The 15,027-nt window shown below is 40.7% G+C and overlaps 2 protein-coding genes and 1 long non-coding RNA gene across 7 annotated transcripts in view; 1 reads left to right on the forward strand and 2 right to left on the reverse strand.

Moving 5' to 3' along the window:
• SNX25 (sorting nexin 25) overlaps positions 1-9,641 on the forward strand; it is a 145,061-nt gene extending 135,420 nt beyond the window's left edge. Inside the window, exons 16-19 of the mRNA XM_033215842.1 lie at positions 3,332-3,398; positions 7,617-7,798; positions 8,289-8,389; positions 9,061-9,641. Of these exons, the coding sequence (XP_033071733.1) occupies positions 3,332-3,398; positions 7,617-7,798; positions 8,289-8,389; positions 9,061-9,141 (431 nt within the window). The 3' untranslated portion in view covers positions 9,142-9,641. The remainder of the gene's footprint in view (positions 1-3,331; positions 3,399-7,616; positions 7,799-8,288; positions 8,390-9,060) is intronic.
• Positions 9,553-11,189, reverse strand: LOC117086214. The gene is made up of 2 exons (XR_004438244.1): positions 10,830-11,189; positions 9,553-10,787 (listed from the first exon to the last, which is right to left on the reverse strand). It is a non-coding gene; the product is annotated as an uncharacterized LOC117086214 (long non-coding RNA).
• Positions 11,190-12,300: 1,111 nt separating this feature from the next.
• LRP2BP (LRP2 binding protein) overlaps positions 12,301-15,027 on the reverse strand; it is a 30,145-nt gene continuing 27,418 nt past the window's right edge. For all 5 annotated transcript variants that reach the window (XM_033215848.1, XM_033215851.1, XM_033215849.1 and 2 more), the window contains one exon: positions 12,301-13,157. In XM_033215848.1, coding sequence (XP_033071739.1) covers positions 13,092-13,157 — 66 coding nt within the window. In that variant the 3' untranslated portion in view covers positions 12,301-13,091. The remainder of the gene's footprint in view (positions 13,158-15,027) is intronic.

The following is a 15,027-nucleotide window of genomic DNA, read 5'->3' on the forward strand; positions in this document are numbered from 1 at the left end:
TTCCTCTTGAGCAGTAGTTCTTCATGGAGGGAGGGACGGACATATGGCGATGTCTGAAAATGTTTTTGATTGTCATACCTTGGAGTGAGGGGTGCTACTGGCATCTCGTGGGTAGAGTGTGGGATGCTGCTAAACATTCTGCAGTGCTCAGGACAGCCCCGCGGCAGAGTTATCCTGCTCCAAATGACAGCAATGCTGGAGTTGAGAAATCCTGCCCTGGTGGTTCCTCAGGGAGAGATGCACGTAGAAGAAGCCATTGTAAAATGGGGATCAAAGTTCTGTTTCTTTAAGAGCTGTACAAGTGCCTCTCCCCGAAAGCATCCCCTTGGTGAAAGGTAAACTGGACTCCATGGCTTAGTGTTGAGCGTTGAATAGGACTTAATACTACTCTCCATCCACGCGTTCACAGCTCCCAACACTCTGAATCTTGACACCAGCAGACTTTGTCATACCTGGAGCCTCAGTACCAGCTAGAGATATGGCGGGTGCCCAGGGCACACCTGACCACCTCGAAGGGGAAGCAAATGATAAGAGCAAGGGTTAGGAAGACTCAGTAATGGCACCAGCCAGCCAGACAGTGCAACAGCAATGTCCTGGGCTCTGTCGTTCACATCAGCACCTTTTCCCTTGAGGCAAAGGAGCAGGCTACCAGTTGGTCTTACATAGGAAATGGGGCCGTGGATCCCTTCTCATTTATAAATCCCTTAACATGTCACTTAAAGAATTGTTAACAGATGAAAAAATTTCAAGTGCAACTTGAATTTGTCTTCTGTGTCTTAATCCTCAGTATCTCCTACTGATGCCTGATCCATGGTAGGTGATCAACAACATGCCTGGATGGATGTTCTGATGAGTGATTAGGCAAGAAAAATGTTAAGTGCCAGAATGAATTATCTTTGCTATCTTTGCTCATTGACCTTTTTCTCCTTCTGAGCCAAAGCTAAGAGAATGTATAATGTCAATCATCAAACACTTTGAGAGCTTCTGAGCCAAAGCCAAGAGAATATATAATGTCGGTCATCAAACACTTTGAGACTATATGTTTTAGATACAGAGCTGTAGGGAAACAAAAACATATCAGATGCAGATTCTGCCATCAGTGAATTTTCAGATTAAGGGGTCCAAAAATGTAATTCACATTAAGCGATAGACAAAATGAAATTCTAAAACGCAGGCAGAGATTTACACATAAGGATATTTTAGCATAATTACAATAATGAAAAGTTGGAACTAAGATAAATTTTAGAAATGGAAGATAACTTATTGAAGAAGTATCTATATGGTGGCATATCATCCACATATGAAAACTCCTTTCAGATAAAAAACCTAATAGCCTTTCAATATTTGGGACGCTTGAAGACATACACAGTGATGTTTAACTTGATTCAATATAGACCAATAATAATCCACCCAAAGTCTGACTTTTCTTTGGTGAAATGTGGCCCATTAAATCATGCGTCTCCCCAGTTTCCTATAGAGTTGATAAGAATGAGGACCCTGTCCTAGCCTTCATCATTGTTTTTGTCTTTGCTGTTGGTACAGAGCCTAAGAGACACGGTAGGCATGTCAGAGCCAGTATCAGCCGGAGCAGGGCTCCTCACCATGCCTGCAGCATGCACTTCCTCCATCTCTGCCTGCTCGGAGCACGTTTGGTTTTGCTAGTGGCATTTCAGAGAGAATAAATAGAACCTCATTTATAATGAGATGTGATCTGTTCATCATCAGCAGAATCCTAGTGCTCGTGCAGCTGCCTCTGTGGCTTTGAACAAACAAGCCTTTGGAGTAACGGGGCTCGTGTGTGTGTGTGTATCGGGGGGTACTGGGGACTAGGGAAGGTGAGGGAAATAGAGTAAGGGGCTATCAGTGATAGAAAATTTGTAGCAAAATGAGTTTTGGTTTTTGCTTTAGTATACAAAAAGGGACCCAGTAATACCCCTGCCCCTTTCTTTTTAAAAATAACCCCTTGGTCGTCAGGCACTCTTCCTAGAGTTGCACTTGTCCTCAGACCCTCTAGGTATGAGCCACCTCTTTCCTGCCCTAGAACGGCAAAGTGAAGTTATCATCACTGACAGACGCTCATCCCAGCCTCCATGCCAACCTAAAATGAACACGTCTACATGCTTGGCAGCATTCCAGCAAATTCCATCAAAAAGTTTAAGACATTTTTGAGGTATGGTTCCGACTCGAAGACTTGACTTTACATGAGGGATTCATACTACTTTAACTGGATATTTTGATCCATTAAAAAAATTAGAAATGGCTTTAGAGTATATTGAAGTCTAGTGCCAAGTCTATTTTCTATGATTTTTATTTGTGTGGTTGCCCTTGTACAGAGATGTCTGGGAATTTGCCATTGTTACTTTTTCTTAGTGGATACAAGAACCCTGAACTCCTGGCCCCATTACGACCGAGTCTGAATTTCTTATTTCCTCGTATGTCAGTAGCCAAACACTTCAATAGATGGAAGTGAATATATAAATGAAAATTTGGGTTTAAGTTCCAATTTGTGAACCTAAAATATCCTCATGGCATTTCTTTGCCTTATGTTGGTTTATGTTCATTTTCTATACCTATAAAAATGTGTCTCTATGTCAATAATAAAAGTTTAGATCCGTAGAACCCTTCACAGTCTTTTTCACACACATGGGGAAAGACCTTCAGAGCAAAGAAAGGCACATGTTAATACCATCCTTTCCTGATGAGGAAATTGGGGTTCGGAGAAGGTGACTTGTGCCCTGCTGCTGGGGGGGTGGCACTGGAGACTACAAATTCATTTCTCATTCAGGGTCCTGGCTCTTCACCGTTCACTTACCCTCTCCCAAATATGTGGTATATATAAAGTACACAGTGATCTGCAAACTGCTTCAAACGGGAACAGTTAGACCCGTCAGTTCATTAATATTTCAAAATACTTGACTACAGATGTTTCTCATTCAGCAGTGTGTTCAAAATTGGGTTCAGCAAGCCAGACAGAAATCTAAAATAGAATTATACTGTGTGCTGGTGGAAAACAGACATGTTGTCAATAGCCCAGGGACAGATGAAGTACTCTTTGCACTTGCGAGCTCAGCTGTTGGGAGGCATTGAAACACTGTAAAAACTCGGGTTTCATCTCATCAGCTGCTCAGTAGAAAATGAAAGCCTAGTCAGGAGAGTTTTCCTGAGCAGAATTTCGCTAACCTAAACCCAAATTCTGCAGATGTCATAGTCTTGACTTGATGGCAGGACTCAAATGATCTTAAGTGGTAAGATTTATGCTTTGTACAGCTATGAAAATGTCCCAAATTGTGATACCCTGTGATAAAAAGTTTTCCTCTGGTTTCTGTTTTAGTGTTTAAATGGGTGAGAAGAACATTAATTGCCCTCGTTCAGGTCACTTTTGGAAGAACCATCAACAAGTGAGTTGTATGAAATTAATATTTGGATCCATGCCGTACTCTTTCGCCTTGACAATCAAATTACCTTATGATCTAGCAGCCAGTGATTTAACTGAAAGTCTTTTATTTTCTCTCTCTCTTCGTTTCTGATATGATTCTAAGATTGGATAGGAGAATCAGTTTCTGAAAGAATTTCTCCCACAGAATGCATATGGCGAGTTAGATAAGAAAAGCTTGAGCTACTTCTGCACTCTGACTGGCGCGGGTCAGGAGGCTATGCTCTGTAAAGCTCCCGTTTGATCGCGACAACTAGTTTGAGTATCTTGGGTAGAATGTTTTTATGTCAAATAATGAGAATCAGTTTAAGGTTTAGACTCTAAGCCAGAAGGAAAGTAGGATGAGCATCACATGGCAGGCATTTACTTAGAGGAAAATACAGACCGTATATTAAGGTTTTTAGAGTTGTCTAGCACTGAAGTGCTAACTCTTCTTGTTAGTTAATATCTGAGTATCCACTGGGGAGCATGTGTGGCCCTGTCATCTAGCACTGTTATAAGCCATGTGTATATTCTGAACTATATTATATTATCCATATACATGAAGGCATTATGTACTTACACCGGTCTTTCCCTGAGTGTTCTAATGTTGCTCATAGAAAGTGCTCCGCATTTTGATCATTCGTTTATGAAAGCCCTGGGTTTGTTATTGAGAACTCAATTAATACAGTCAATTAGGATTAGTTTCTAAGAAATCATTGGAATTTTTCATAACTGCAAAGTCATGTAGCCAATAGAAGTTGAATAGATTTAGATCGGTTTAGGCCTGAAAGGGGGTCTTAGAGATTAGTCTAACTCCTCATTTTGTTGGTGAAGAAGTGGAACCAAAGAGATGAACTGCTTGTCTGAAGTCACCAGACCCGTTAGCTGACCTAACCTGGCCCCCTGGCCTGGTGCCTGCTTCATCTCTACACCTGGAATTTGGAAATACTGTTATCAAGATCTTTTACATGGTAACTCTATACCCAGAATTCTTCACAAGATAAACATTATGATTTCCTGCAGAATAGGAATATGAGTCAACTTCTAGAAATTAAAAAAAAAAAATCACTTTTTGGTATAACAAAGTAAGTTTTAAGGTGAAATTATCAGATTTTCCCAAGTGAAAGATTTAGTGGTCAGACATTGGTACAAGGTTAATATGATAGTTTTACCAAATAAAGCTTACAGATTTTTATAGGAAACACTGTAAAGAACATTTGCTATTTTTTTTATTGATTTGCCAATGAATATATTTTCCTTGTGGTCAGAAACAAAAGTTTACTTCTACCTAAGGTTAAAAAAAAATAGTTTTAGTTGGCTGGACACAGTGGCTCATGCCCATAATCCCAGCACTTTGGAAGGCCGAGGCTGGCAGATTGCGTCAGCCCAGAAGTTCAAGACCAGCCTGGGCAACATGGTAAGACCCCGTCTCTACAGGAAATAAAAAAATTAGCCAGAGGTGGTAGTACAAGCACGCCTGTGATTCCAGCTCCTCAGGAGGCTCAGGCGGGAGGACTGCTTGAGTCCAGGAGCTCAAGGCTGCCGCGAGCCACTGCATTCCAGCCTGGATGAAAGACCAAGACCTTTTTTCAAAAAAAACAAAAGTTTTGGTTGTCCATTAGAGGCTTCTTTAGTTGACCTAAGTATCATAGGCTTTTGTTCTAATCAGAAAAAATGGCCTGTTTAATTTTTTGTTTTAGTCTAAGGCAAACAAACCTCTTTTGTATCGACAAGCCTTAGATAAAGAAATTCCCCAAAAAATGCCAGGCACGGTGGCTCACGTCTGTAATCCCAGTACTTTGGGAGGCTGAAGCGGGTGGATCTCTTGATGTCAGGAGTTCGAGATCAACCTGGCCAACATGGCAAAACCCCATCTCTACTAAAAATACAAAAATTAGCCGGGCATGGTGGGTGCATGCACCTATAATTAAAAGAAATTCCCAAAATGGCCTTCTGTTTCTCAGTACTCAGGACTTGCTAATTTAGTTTCCTTTTCAGTTTCAGCAAATCATGCATACTTTGCTTGCTCCTATTTATGATATTGGCTCTTAATTATAAAATGAGCAGCCATGGGTTGTGAGTGGTGCATACGTCGGGCAGTTATTTTCACGGGGATGGAGAAGAGGCACGTGTAGAGGATTTACAGGCTGTTGATTTCAGTGGGCTTTTTGTCAAGTAGTGATCATGGAGCACATGGTTCTTTGCTATTTTTGCCTTCAGCAGATGATGACGCATCATGAAATTAAGCAGCAGCACAGTGTGTGTCTCTTGCCTTGTAGTAACTGCAATTTCACATGCTAGAATTGCTTCAAAAGCATTGGACGGGCTTCGGCTGATAGAAAGTCAGATCTAAATCATAGAAAATAACTTAGATGATGACCTTTATGAAGAGTCACTTCCTAATCTCAACTGGTAAACTGAAATTTTAGGAAGGTAGGCAGGCAGGTCAGCAGATGCTCTCGTGAACCACAAATTCCGTTAAATCAATAAACTTATTTTATATGGTCTAGATTTGAATTGCACAGTTCTAAGAAATATAGAGAAGAGTCTAGGAGATGTGCAGCTACAGATGGAGATGACAGTGTAGTTTGACTCGTAGTGGAGTTTAGATGCACATTCAATAGTGACTGACGACTATGTGCAAAGTACCAGACTTGAAACACCTATTTCAGATATTATCTGAAAACCTTACATTGTCCATTTAGAATTCTGGTTGGAAGTCAGATTCTTACAGGGCTTTTTTATATATTATTATTCATGAATTGAGTTTGAAATGTGAAGTCTTTCTGGCACAAATAGTCTAAGATGATTCTTTTCCCCTTTTCAATGGAGAGACTTTCTCCTCCCAACCTCACAACCACTCTTAGGCTCTTTGAACTGTGTGTAGTTGTCTCTTGATAGCAGAGGACCTGTAACTGGTTAGAATTTGACTAATGACTACCCGGGTGCGGTGGCTCACGCCTGTAATCCCGGCACTTTGGGAGACTGAGGCAGGCGGATCACAAGGTCAGGATATCAAGACCATCCTAGCTAACACAGTGAAACCCCGTCTTTACTAAAAATATAAAAAATTAGCTGGGTGTGGTGGCACATGCCTGTAGTCCCAGCTACTTGGGAGGCTGAGGCAGGAGAATCGCTTGAACCCAGGAGGCGGAGGTTGCAGTGAGCTGAGATTGTGCCACTACCTCCAGCCTGGGCAACAGAGCGAGACTGTCTCAAAAAAAAAAAAAAAAAAAGAATTTGACTAATGACTGACGAAATGGGATTGTGTGGAAGACCTGGGTAGCCAACTCAAATGCGTAACTGTGCAAGTCAGATGCCTGCCACCCAGTTTTCATTCTCGTGGAATTTTGAAATTGGCCACACAGCAGTGTATCTGTGAAAGGGACTGTCTTTTTCCTTGCCTTGTGGGCATGTGAAGTGCTTTATCTGGATCCAGTGTCCTGCCCAGCATTCTCTGCCACAGCAACACTAAACGACAGCTATGGAAAGCCAGCTCCTCCTGCAGGCCTTCAGGACCTCAGGGAGGTTTTCCAGACTACTTCTAACAGTCTTTAAATGGATTTATGTTTTCACCTTATAATACTTCATGGAAATGTTGCCGTCTGCAGACAAATCAATCTCTCTGTTCTTGTCTTCATAGACTGAACACAGCCAACGTTTGGAGAAGTTAGTGCCAATGACAAAACTAGCTCTAGGGATAATGGTCAGGCTGTATTACCAAAATAAAAAAATTGGCCAGGCGTGGTGACTCACGCCTGTAATCCTAGCACTTTGGGAGGCCGAGACGGGTGGATCACCTGAGGTCAGGAGCTCGAGCCCAGCCTGGCCAACATGGCAAAACCCCATCTCTATTAAAAATGCAAAAATCAGCTGGGCGTGGTAGCAGGTACCTGTAGTCCCAGATACTCAGGAAGCTGAGGCAGGAGAATCACTTGAACCTGGGAGGTGGAGGTTGCAGTGAGCAGAGATCGCACCACTGCACTCCAGCCTATGTGACAAAGCAAGACTCCATCTCAAAAAATAATAATTAAAACTATATATAACTTTCAGAGCCAGAGTTTAAAAAATCCAATTCCTAGTTTCTTCATCAAACACTTAGATCAGGCTGTATCTTAACCTTTGCATTGATAAGTGCCTTTTGAGAGTAGAGTACACAATTTTTCAAAACCTCATCCAAGAAATCTTCTTCTCTTAAAAGACAAATCCGGGACACAGTCAACTGGATTTTCAGTGAACAAATGTTGGTTTACTACATCAATGTTTTCCGGGATGCTTTTTGGCCACATGGGAAGTTGGCACCACCGACCACAATCAGAAGCGAAGAGCAAAGTCAGGAAACAAAACAGAGAGCGCAGCAAAAGCTGCTTGAAAACATTCCAGGTGAGGCCTGGGCTATTAGAGACCATGAGGGACTGTGAACCCCACTGAGGTGATTTTCATTTATGTCTTGCAGGAACCATTTTTTACAATGAAAAAAAAAAGGATCATACTCTTTTAAGCCATTTTTTGTCACTTGCTAAGAAGTTATACTGAGAATGTTAACTTGAAAAAGGTTTCACAACAGATAATAAACTTTGTGTTTTGGACATCCTGCTAAAGTATAGTGTTTTGAGAGCTTAATTTTTAGCAAAACATTAACATTTTAATTATTAAAATTAGTAGTTGCAAAATATTAAAACTGTAATTTGTATAAATGCCTTATGTTGAAAAATTCTCTCCTGAAGCATTTAAGAGAACTGACCGTTCATGTTTCTCATGCCTCCATGTCTTTATTGACTGAATGTGTATAATGTTATATTCCTTTCACTGCAAAGCTATGCATTGAGCACTCCATCAATAGCAGCATAGAATTATAAACTTAATTTTTCAGATACGCTTCAGAGCCTTGTTGGACAGCAAAATGCCCGCCATGGTATAATAAAAATATTCAATGCACTGCAAGAAACAAGAGCCAACAAGCATCTGTTATACGTGAGTAAATTAAAGCCCAGGGGGTTTTCTGCTTCATTTTTGTCTGTTTCTTCGTTTGGTTAGAAAAAGCATGTACCCCAGTGGCTGCACGCTCGCATTCTCACATACTAGTCATTTCCCTTGGCTTTTTTTTTTTCTTTTTTGGAAACAGAGTTTCGCTCTTGTCCCCCAGGCTAGGGTGCAGTGGCGTGATCTTGGCTCACTGCAACCTCTGCCTCCTGGGTTCAAGCAATTCTCCTGCCTCAGCCTCCCGAGTAGCTGGGACTACAGGTGCCCACCACCACGCCTGGCTAATTTTTGTATTTTTAGTAGAGACAGGGTTTCACCATGTTGGCCGGGATGGTCGCTAACTCCTGACCTCAGGTGATCTGTCTGCCTCGGCCTCCCAAAGTACTGGGATTACAGGCAGGAGCCACCGTCCCCATCCTCCCTTGACTTTTGATATAACATTGCTGCATAACTGGTTGGTTTTCTTATTTCAGCAAAGCCAACTGTTTCCCAGTCATCTCTCTGATTATAGTTACCAATATTAAATACTGTTTGAGAGTTACTTGTTTACTGAGATTATGTCAGACCTAAAATTAGACTTTTCTCTTAGATGCAGATATTTATTTTCAATAAACCCTTGGAGAAAAACATTTTTCTACTTTTTTCCTTTTTTCTTGGTTCAGGTGCTGATGGAACTGCTGCTAATTGAACTGTGTCCTGAGCTGAGAACTCATTTAGATCAACTTAAAGCTGGCCAAGTTTGAGACTGCACAAATAAACCACCAGAAAAATGTCTGTGTAATAATAGACATGAAACATTTTCCTCTTTTCCACAGAGGGCTTGACTGAGAACCATACTGATTTTTATTGTAGTTACCTCCCTCTAGTTTTATGTGAGATAAGCAGAATCAGGGAGGATGGGACTTCCGCTGTGGCAGGCAACGGAAGAAACTTCTATTGATTTTTATGTAATATAAATACTTTAAAGATCAACATACTGATTGAAATACAGATGTTAATATGTGAGAACCTAGGAAGTATTTTAAATATTTATGAAAATATTTTGTTTTAAAATGAACTATGAATATTGTACAGTTAATTTCCTCACTGAGGATTGTGAACTTTCTTATATTATTTCATGTATATTGAAGAACATTGTTGTGCAATGCTTTGTGTAAAGTTATTGTGAAGATTTTATTGTCTTTATTTTTACCAAAGATTTCCCATAGTTTTAGCATTCGAAGCAATAAAATATAAAATTGAATCACAGCGCTCTATGATATTTAAGATACTTATATCTCAAAGAGGTTGAAACTCTACAGGCAGTTCAAATATTTATTGAATGCCTTTTTAGAGAAAACGCTATGCACTTAACTACTTCTGCAGGGAAGTAAAAGTTTGCTGCCTTCTCCAGAAACAAAATAAATCTGTGAAATATGTGATTTTTAGTGAGCAGAAAGAGCCAAATTAGTGCTTGAAGTGAGGCATTAGGGAGGAGAGATGGGAGCTGACCCTTGGGGTATGGGCAGGGCGGAGATGGGGGAGAGGAAGGAGGAAGGCAGCTACTTCAGGGGCTCGGTTGTATCATCAAGCCTTTTAGACCACAAGGGCATTAGGGGAGATCCAGAGCACAGACTTCATGTGACTGATGGTGGGACCATGGACAAGTACTTAATTTTCCTGGGTTTCACCATCTATTGTGCAATAACAACATACTTTCCCCTCTCTAATCCCCAAGAATATTGAAAACAAAACAAACAAAAGGTAAAAATTCAGTTTGAATCCCTGAAAGATACTCCCCTAATGCCCCAGTATGTAACCTGTGCCAGTTTATATATGTATATATACCTGCCAACTTCTTGATAAGAAACAAGTTCTGAGAGATAAATGATTAAAAATTAGTAAACCAAATGTTATCCTTAAGATTTTTTTATTACAGCTTTTTTATCCTTTTTTCAAACCATGATGATATTTGACATTTAAAAAAATACCCAAAGTTGGCAATTGATAAAAATTATCCTTCAAAAGACGATATAGCAAAAAACAGATAAAATACATTCAAGGAGGAGAGGCCGGGTGAAGTTGTCAAGACCAGAGACCCTCATACAATGATAGGAAATGTCCATTTTAGGCATAATTCTATGCTATCATTTAAATTGTAGCTGTTAAGTTTATATTGCAAATGAGAAAGGTCACTATTATTTTGTCTCTATGTTTATTTATGATAAGTTGTCATTTTTCCATGAGATATCAGCGATAAGGAATCTTAGAGAAGGAGTGTGTGTGTGTAAGAGTCATGATCTGGAAGCCTCAGCTCGAGTTACAGACTCACCGCACTCGCAGGTCAAGGGGTTTACTGCTCTCCTCAGCAGTGGTAGTTTGCACGGGCTCAGTTGTGCCAGAGCATCAGCTTTATGGTAACGACGGTAAACTGAAATTTCACATTCTGCACCTTTATGGTAACTACGGTAAACTGAAATTTCACATTCTGCACTGGATTTACGGAAGACATTGAAGCATAGCATGGCACCACATACGGCACACATCGAAGTGTATGATTCCTGAAACACAGCCTATAATGGCAGCTTAAAAAGTGCTCTTTAGTTAGGGTGGCTCTTTTATTATGTTCCTATTTTAAGATTCTTTTTTTTTCTTCTGGAGACGGAATTTCGCGCTTGTCACCCAGGCTGGGGAGCAATTGCACCATCTCGGCTGTCTGCAAGCTCCGCCTCCCGGTTTCAAGCCATTCTCCTGCCTCAGCCTCCCCAGTAGCTGGGACTACACGCCCGGCTAATTTTTGTATTTTCAGTAGAGGCGGGGCTTCACCATGTTGGCCAGGCTGGTCTCAATCCCCTGACCTCAGGTGATCTGCCCGCCTCGGCCTCCCAAAGTGCTGGGATTACAGGCATGAGCCACCGCGCCCGACCCTAAAGATTCTCAAAAAAAAAAAAAAAAAAAAAATCTTTAGGAACTGGATTAAGTGTGGAGAAGAGAATACTGGTTGGGAATTTGGATCTTCAAGTGGTTGAAGGAATGTTACATGGATGGTATTAAGAGATCTGAGACAGAAATACATGACAATTTGAGATCTCTCAAACCTGAGTCTGTTGAGATTTCTTCCCTTACGCAAAGACAAAATGAAGTTCAAGCAATAAAGACAAGCCAGAACATAAAACTAGAGCAAATACTTTTCTGCCATTCAACAGTTGAGTGACTATCACCTCCATATTAACTGCATTTTCCCATGATGAAAAAGAAATCTTGTTTAAATCTACTGTCGGGATGGTTATGACTTATAAAATAAAGCCACATCATTTAATATGTGTATTAAAAAGGGATAGTTATCTCTGAGACCTGTCTTCGATATGTATATTTGTTTCACAAATGAATAGCCTTGTACAGTCTTAAGTATATGGATCTTACTGTTTTTACTGTCACCTTTTGCCTTCATAGATGTCATCTATATAAGGAAAGCCTTTTGCTAATTTAACAATATTTAGTTGTAGTTCTTGTAGATGATTTCATTCAGGGTTTTACCACAGGGTTTTAAAAATGTAGAAAATGAGCTGAAGCACAAAGAAACAATTTGCTTTAACTTTCTTATAAATATTTTCATTTTTTATTTTTATTTTTTTGAGACAGAGTCTGGCTCTGTCGCCCAGGCTGGAGTGCAGTGGCCGGATCTCAGCTCACTGCAAGCTCCGCCTCCCGGGTTCACGCCATTCTCCTGCCTCAGCCTCCCGAATAGCTGGGACTACAGGCGCCCGCCACCTCACCCGGCTAGTTTTTTGTATTTTTTAGTAGAGACGGGGTTTCACTGTGTTAGCCAAGATGGTCTCGATCTCCTGACCTCGTGATCCGCCCGTCTCGGCCTCCCAAAGTGCTGGGATTACAGGCTTGAGCCACCGCGCCCGGCCATAAATATTTTCAAATAGCAATTGCTTTTTGTTTTATTACACATTCTGCATATGTATATAGCAGTTGTTTTACTCATTACATTAAGATCTTTGAGGGAAGATTTGGAGGGGCAAGATTCAAAAGCAGTGTCTTATAACCCACTTTTTTGAAGTTTATATGTAATAAATTAGCCAATTACTTATGAGTTTTTTAAGAATAGAGGATGTCTCAAAAGGCTTAGTGCAGTTTTAGCTTTAATAACTTCAGAAGTAGAAATGCTACACACGCTTATTTAAGTTTAATTCTTTAAATGTCTTTTACCCTTAATTAGTTTCGTGAATTTACATTAAAAAATTTTAAATGACTGAAACAAAATTTAAACATTATGCAAAATTCACAAAACTAAGAGACAGATTTAAAGAATTAAACTTTCAAATGATGGTTTTAAATACGTTTGTATCATTTCTACTTCTGAACTTACTAAAGCTAAACTAAGTCTTTTTGGAGACTTGGTATTATTTAAGAAAGGAAAGAAGACTTGCTGTGTAGAATGGTTTTGATACTTGATATGGTCTGGGCCAGTCTGTAGGGTAAGAGGTGAACCTCTGAGGACTCCTGCAGCAATTTGACCTTGTGTCTAGGTTTCAAGGTGCAAAACTTAACCGCGTACAAATTCAAGAACGAAGTAACATGTCACCTGTAAAATACCCAGGATACTGTAATTTGCGATGTGCAAAATAACCAGTCATAGCTACTGTAAAAATACACACATTGTGCGGTGTTAGCATGGATGACCTTTGTTGAAATACATGGTGGTCTAAATTATTTGACGAATAAGTAAGGAGTGAAGTTCATCTGCCAGTGCAGGGTTCAGACGACAAGCCTTGAAACCAAAGAGAGTCAGATATTTAGATACATTTTTTATCGTTTAGATACATTTTTTATACATAATAAAATATGTATTAGATTCATATTTTATCATTTTTTTAGAATAGTAAAGTACAGTAAATTTCAAGGAAATTTGTTAAGATACTTTCTATTCTGATGTCCTACTTTAACCTCTGCAGAATGGATCAATTTGAAAAACATTTTATCAGTGCCAAGAATCAAGGGAACTTAAGCACCAATGATGGCACTGTATGTCATGAATTATTAAGATAAGTAAAATGGAAAGCATTAACATTTGGCCTCAAAGTTGTTATGATCTCAGTATGTGAATAACAGCATCTGTAATAATCTTATTTTAAAATACATAGCTAAAATAGTCTTACGATGTCTAAACAGTGACAAGGTGCATCATTTCTAGACTGGCAACAATGCGGGACAGAGCTCTCATCCAAACCCCACTCTGTGCAGAAATTGTCCCTTCAGTAGCCATGACAGTTCGTCACTAGGTGTTTGCTTGTGTGCTTCCAGTAGCAGGAAGTTGCCACCTTTAGAGAAAACCTGTGTTTTTGTTTGTTTCCTGAATTGTTGTGTTAGACAACTCTCCCTTATTTTAAGCTAGTATTTCTCTCCATGCACTCTAGAATCCTTGAAGGGTCCTAACAGAATACGTAATGCTGGTTTCACAGAAACCTAAGACTCCAGGAAGTTGGAGTCTCCCTGCCTGACGGTGGCCTGGATCTGTCACCTCCAGGTCCCAGTTACCATCTTATCAGCCTCACCGTCTGCCATAACACACTGCCTGCCATGGAGTCTGATTCCGCTCCCTCCCCACCTGTTCCCTTCCTGTGGGACACTGCCAGTCCAGTGAAGGCCACTGTCGGGACCCCTCGTGCCCTTTTGCTCTGAGAGAGAAGGTTTCTGTTCTCATATGCCTCATGTGACATCATTCCAGACCCTTCACTGGTTCACTACCTCTGAATTATCTCCATTGTATCGGTATCCCCAATGGCCCAAACTGACTACAGTATCCTCGATGCGTATCTTAGAGTCCTAGAGTACAATATCCTAGATGCAGAGTAATGGGGCTATTTTCTCCCATCATACGGAAAATCATTCTCAGATTGGAATCTGTTTTGCCTTTTTTTTTTTTTTTTTTTTTTTTGAGATGGAGTCTCACTCTGTTGCCCAGGCTGGAGTGCAGCGGCACAACCTCCGCTCACTGCAACACTCCTCCTCGCAGGTTCAAGCGATTCTCATGCCTCAGCCTCCCGAGTAGCTGGGACTACAGGTGCACGCTACCATGATGGGCTAATTTTTGTATTTCTAGTAGAGATGGGATTTTGCCATATTGGACAGGTTGGTCTCAAACTCCTGGCCTCAGGTAATCCTCCCACCTCAGCCTCCCAAAGTGCTGGGATTACAGGCATGAGCCACCGTACCTGGCCTTGTTTTGCTGCTTTATGCAGGATGACTATATACCACATTTCAAAATATATTTGACTAGAATTTTCTAAGGATATTAAGGATAGGATAGAACCTGAAATCAGCTTGGTTTGGAAATTGGTATAGTACAGAGAGCACTTTTTTTTGAGACGGAGTGATCTTGGCTCACTGCAACCTCTGCTCCCAGGTTCAAGCAATTCTCCTGCCTTAGCCTCCCGAGTAGCTGGGATTACAGGCACACACTACCATGCCTGGCTAATTTTATTTTTCAGTAGAGACAGGGTTATTTAGTATTTTTAGAAGGGACTGGGTTTCACCATGTTGGCCAGGCTGGTCTCGAACTCCTGACCTCAAGTGATCTGCCTGCCTCAGCCTCCCAAAGTGCTGGGATTACAGGCATGAGCCACCGTGCCCGGCCAGTA

The sequence above is a fragment of the Trachypithecus francoisi genome, unplaced genomic scaffold (assembly GCF_009764315.1).
Source record: "Trachypithecus francoisi isolate TF-2019V2 unplaced genomic scaffold, Tfra_2.0 Lachesis_group1, whole genome shotgun sequence".
NCBI classification, from domain to species: Eukaryota; Metazoa; Chordata; class Mammalia; order Primates; family Cercopithecidae; genus Trachypithecus; species Trachypithecus francoisi.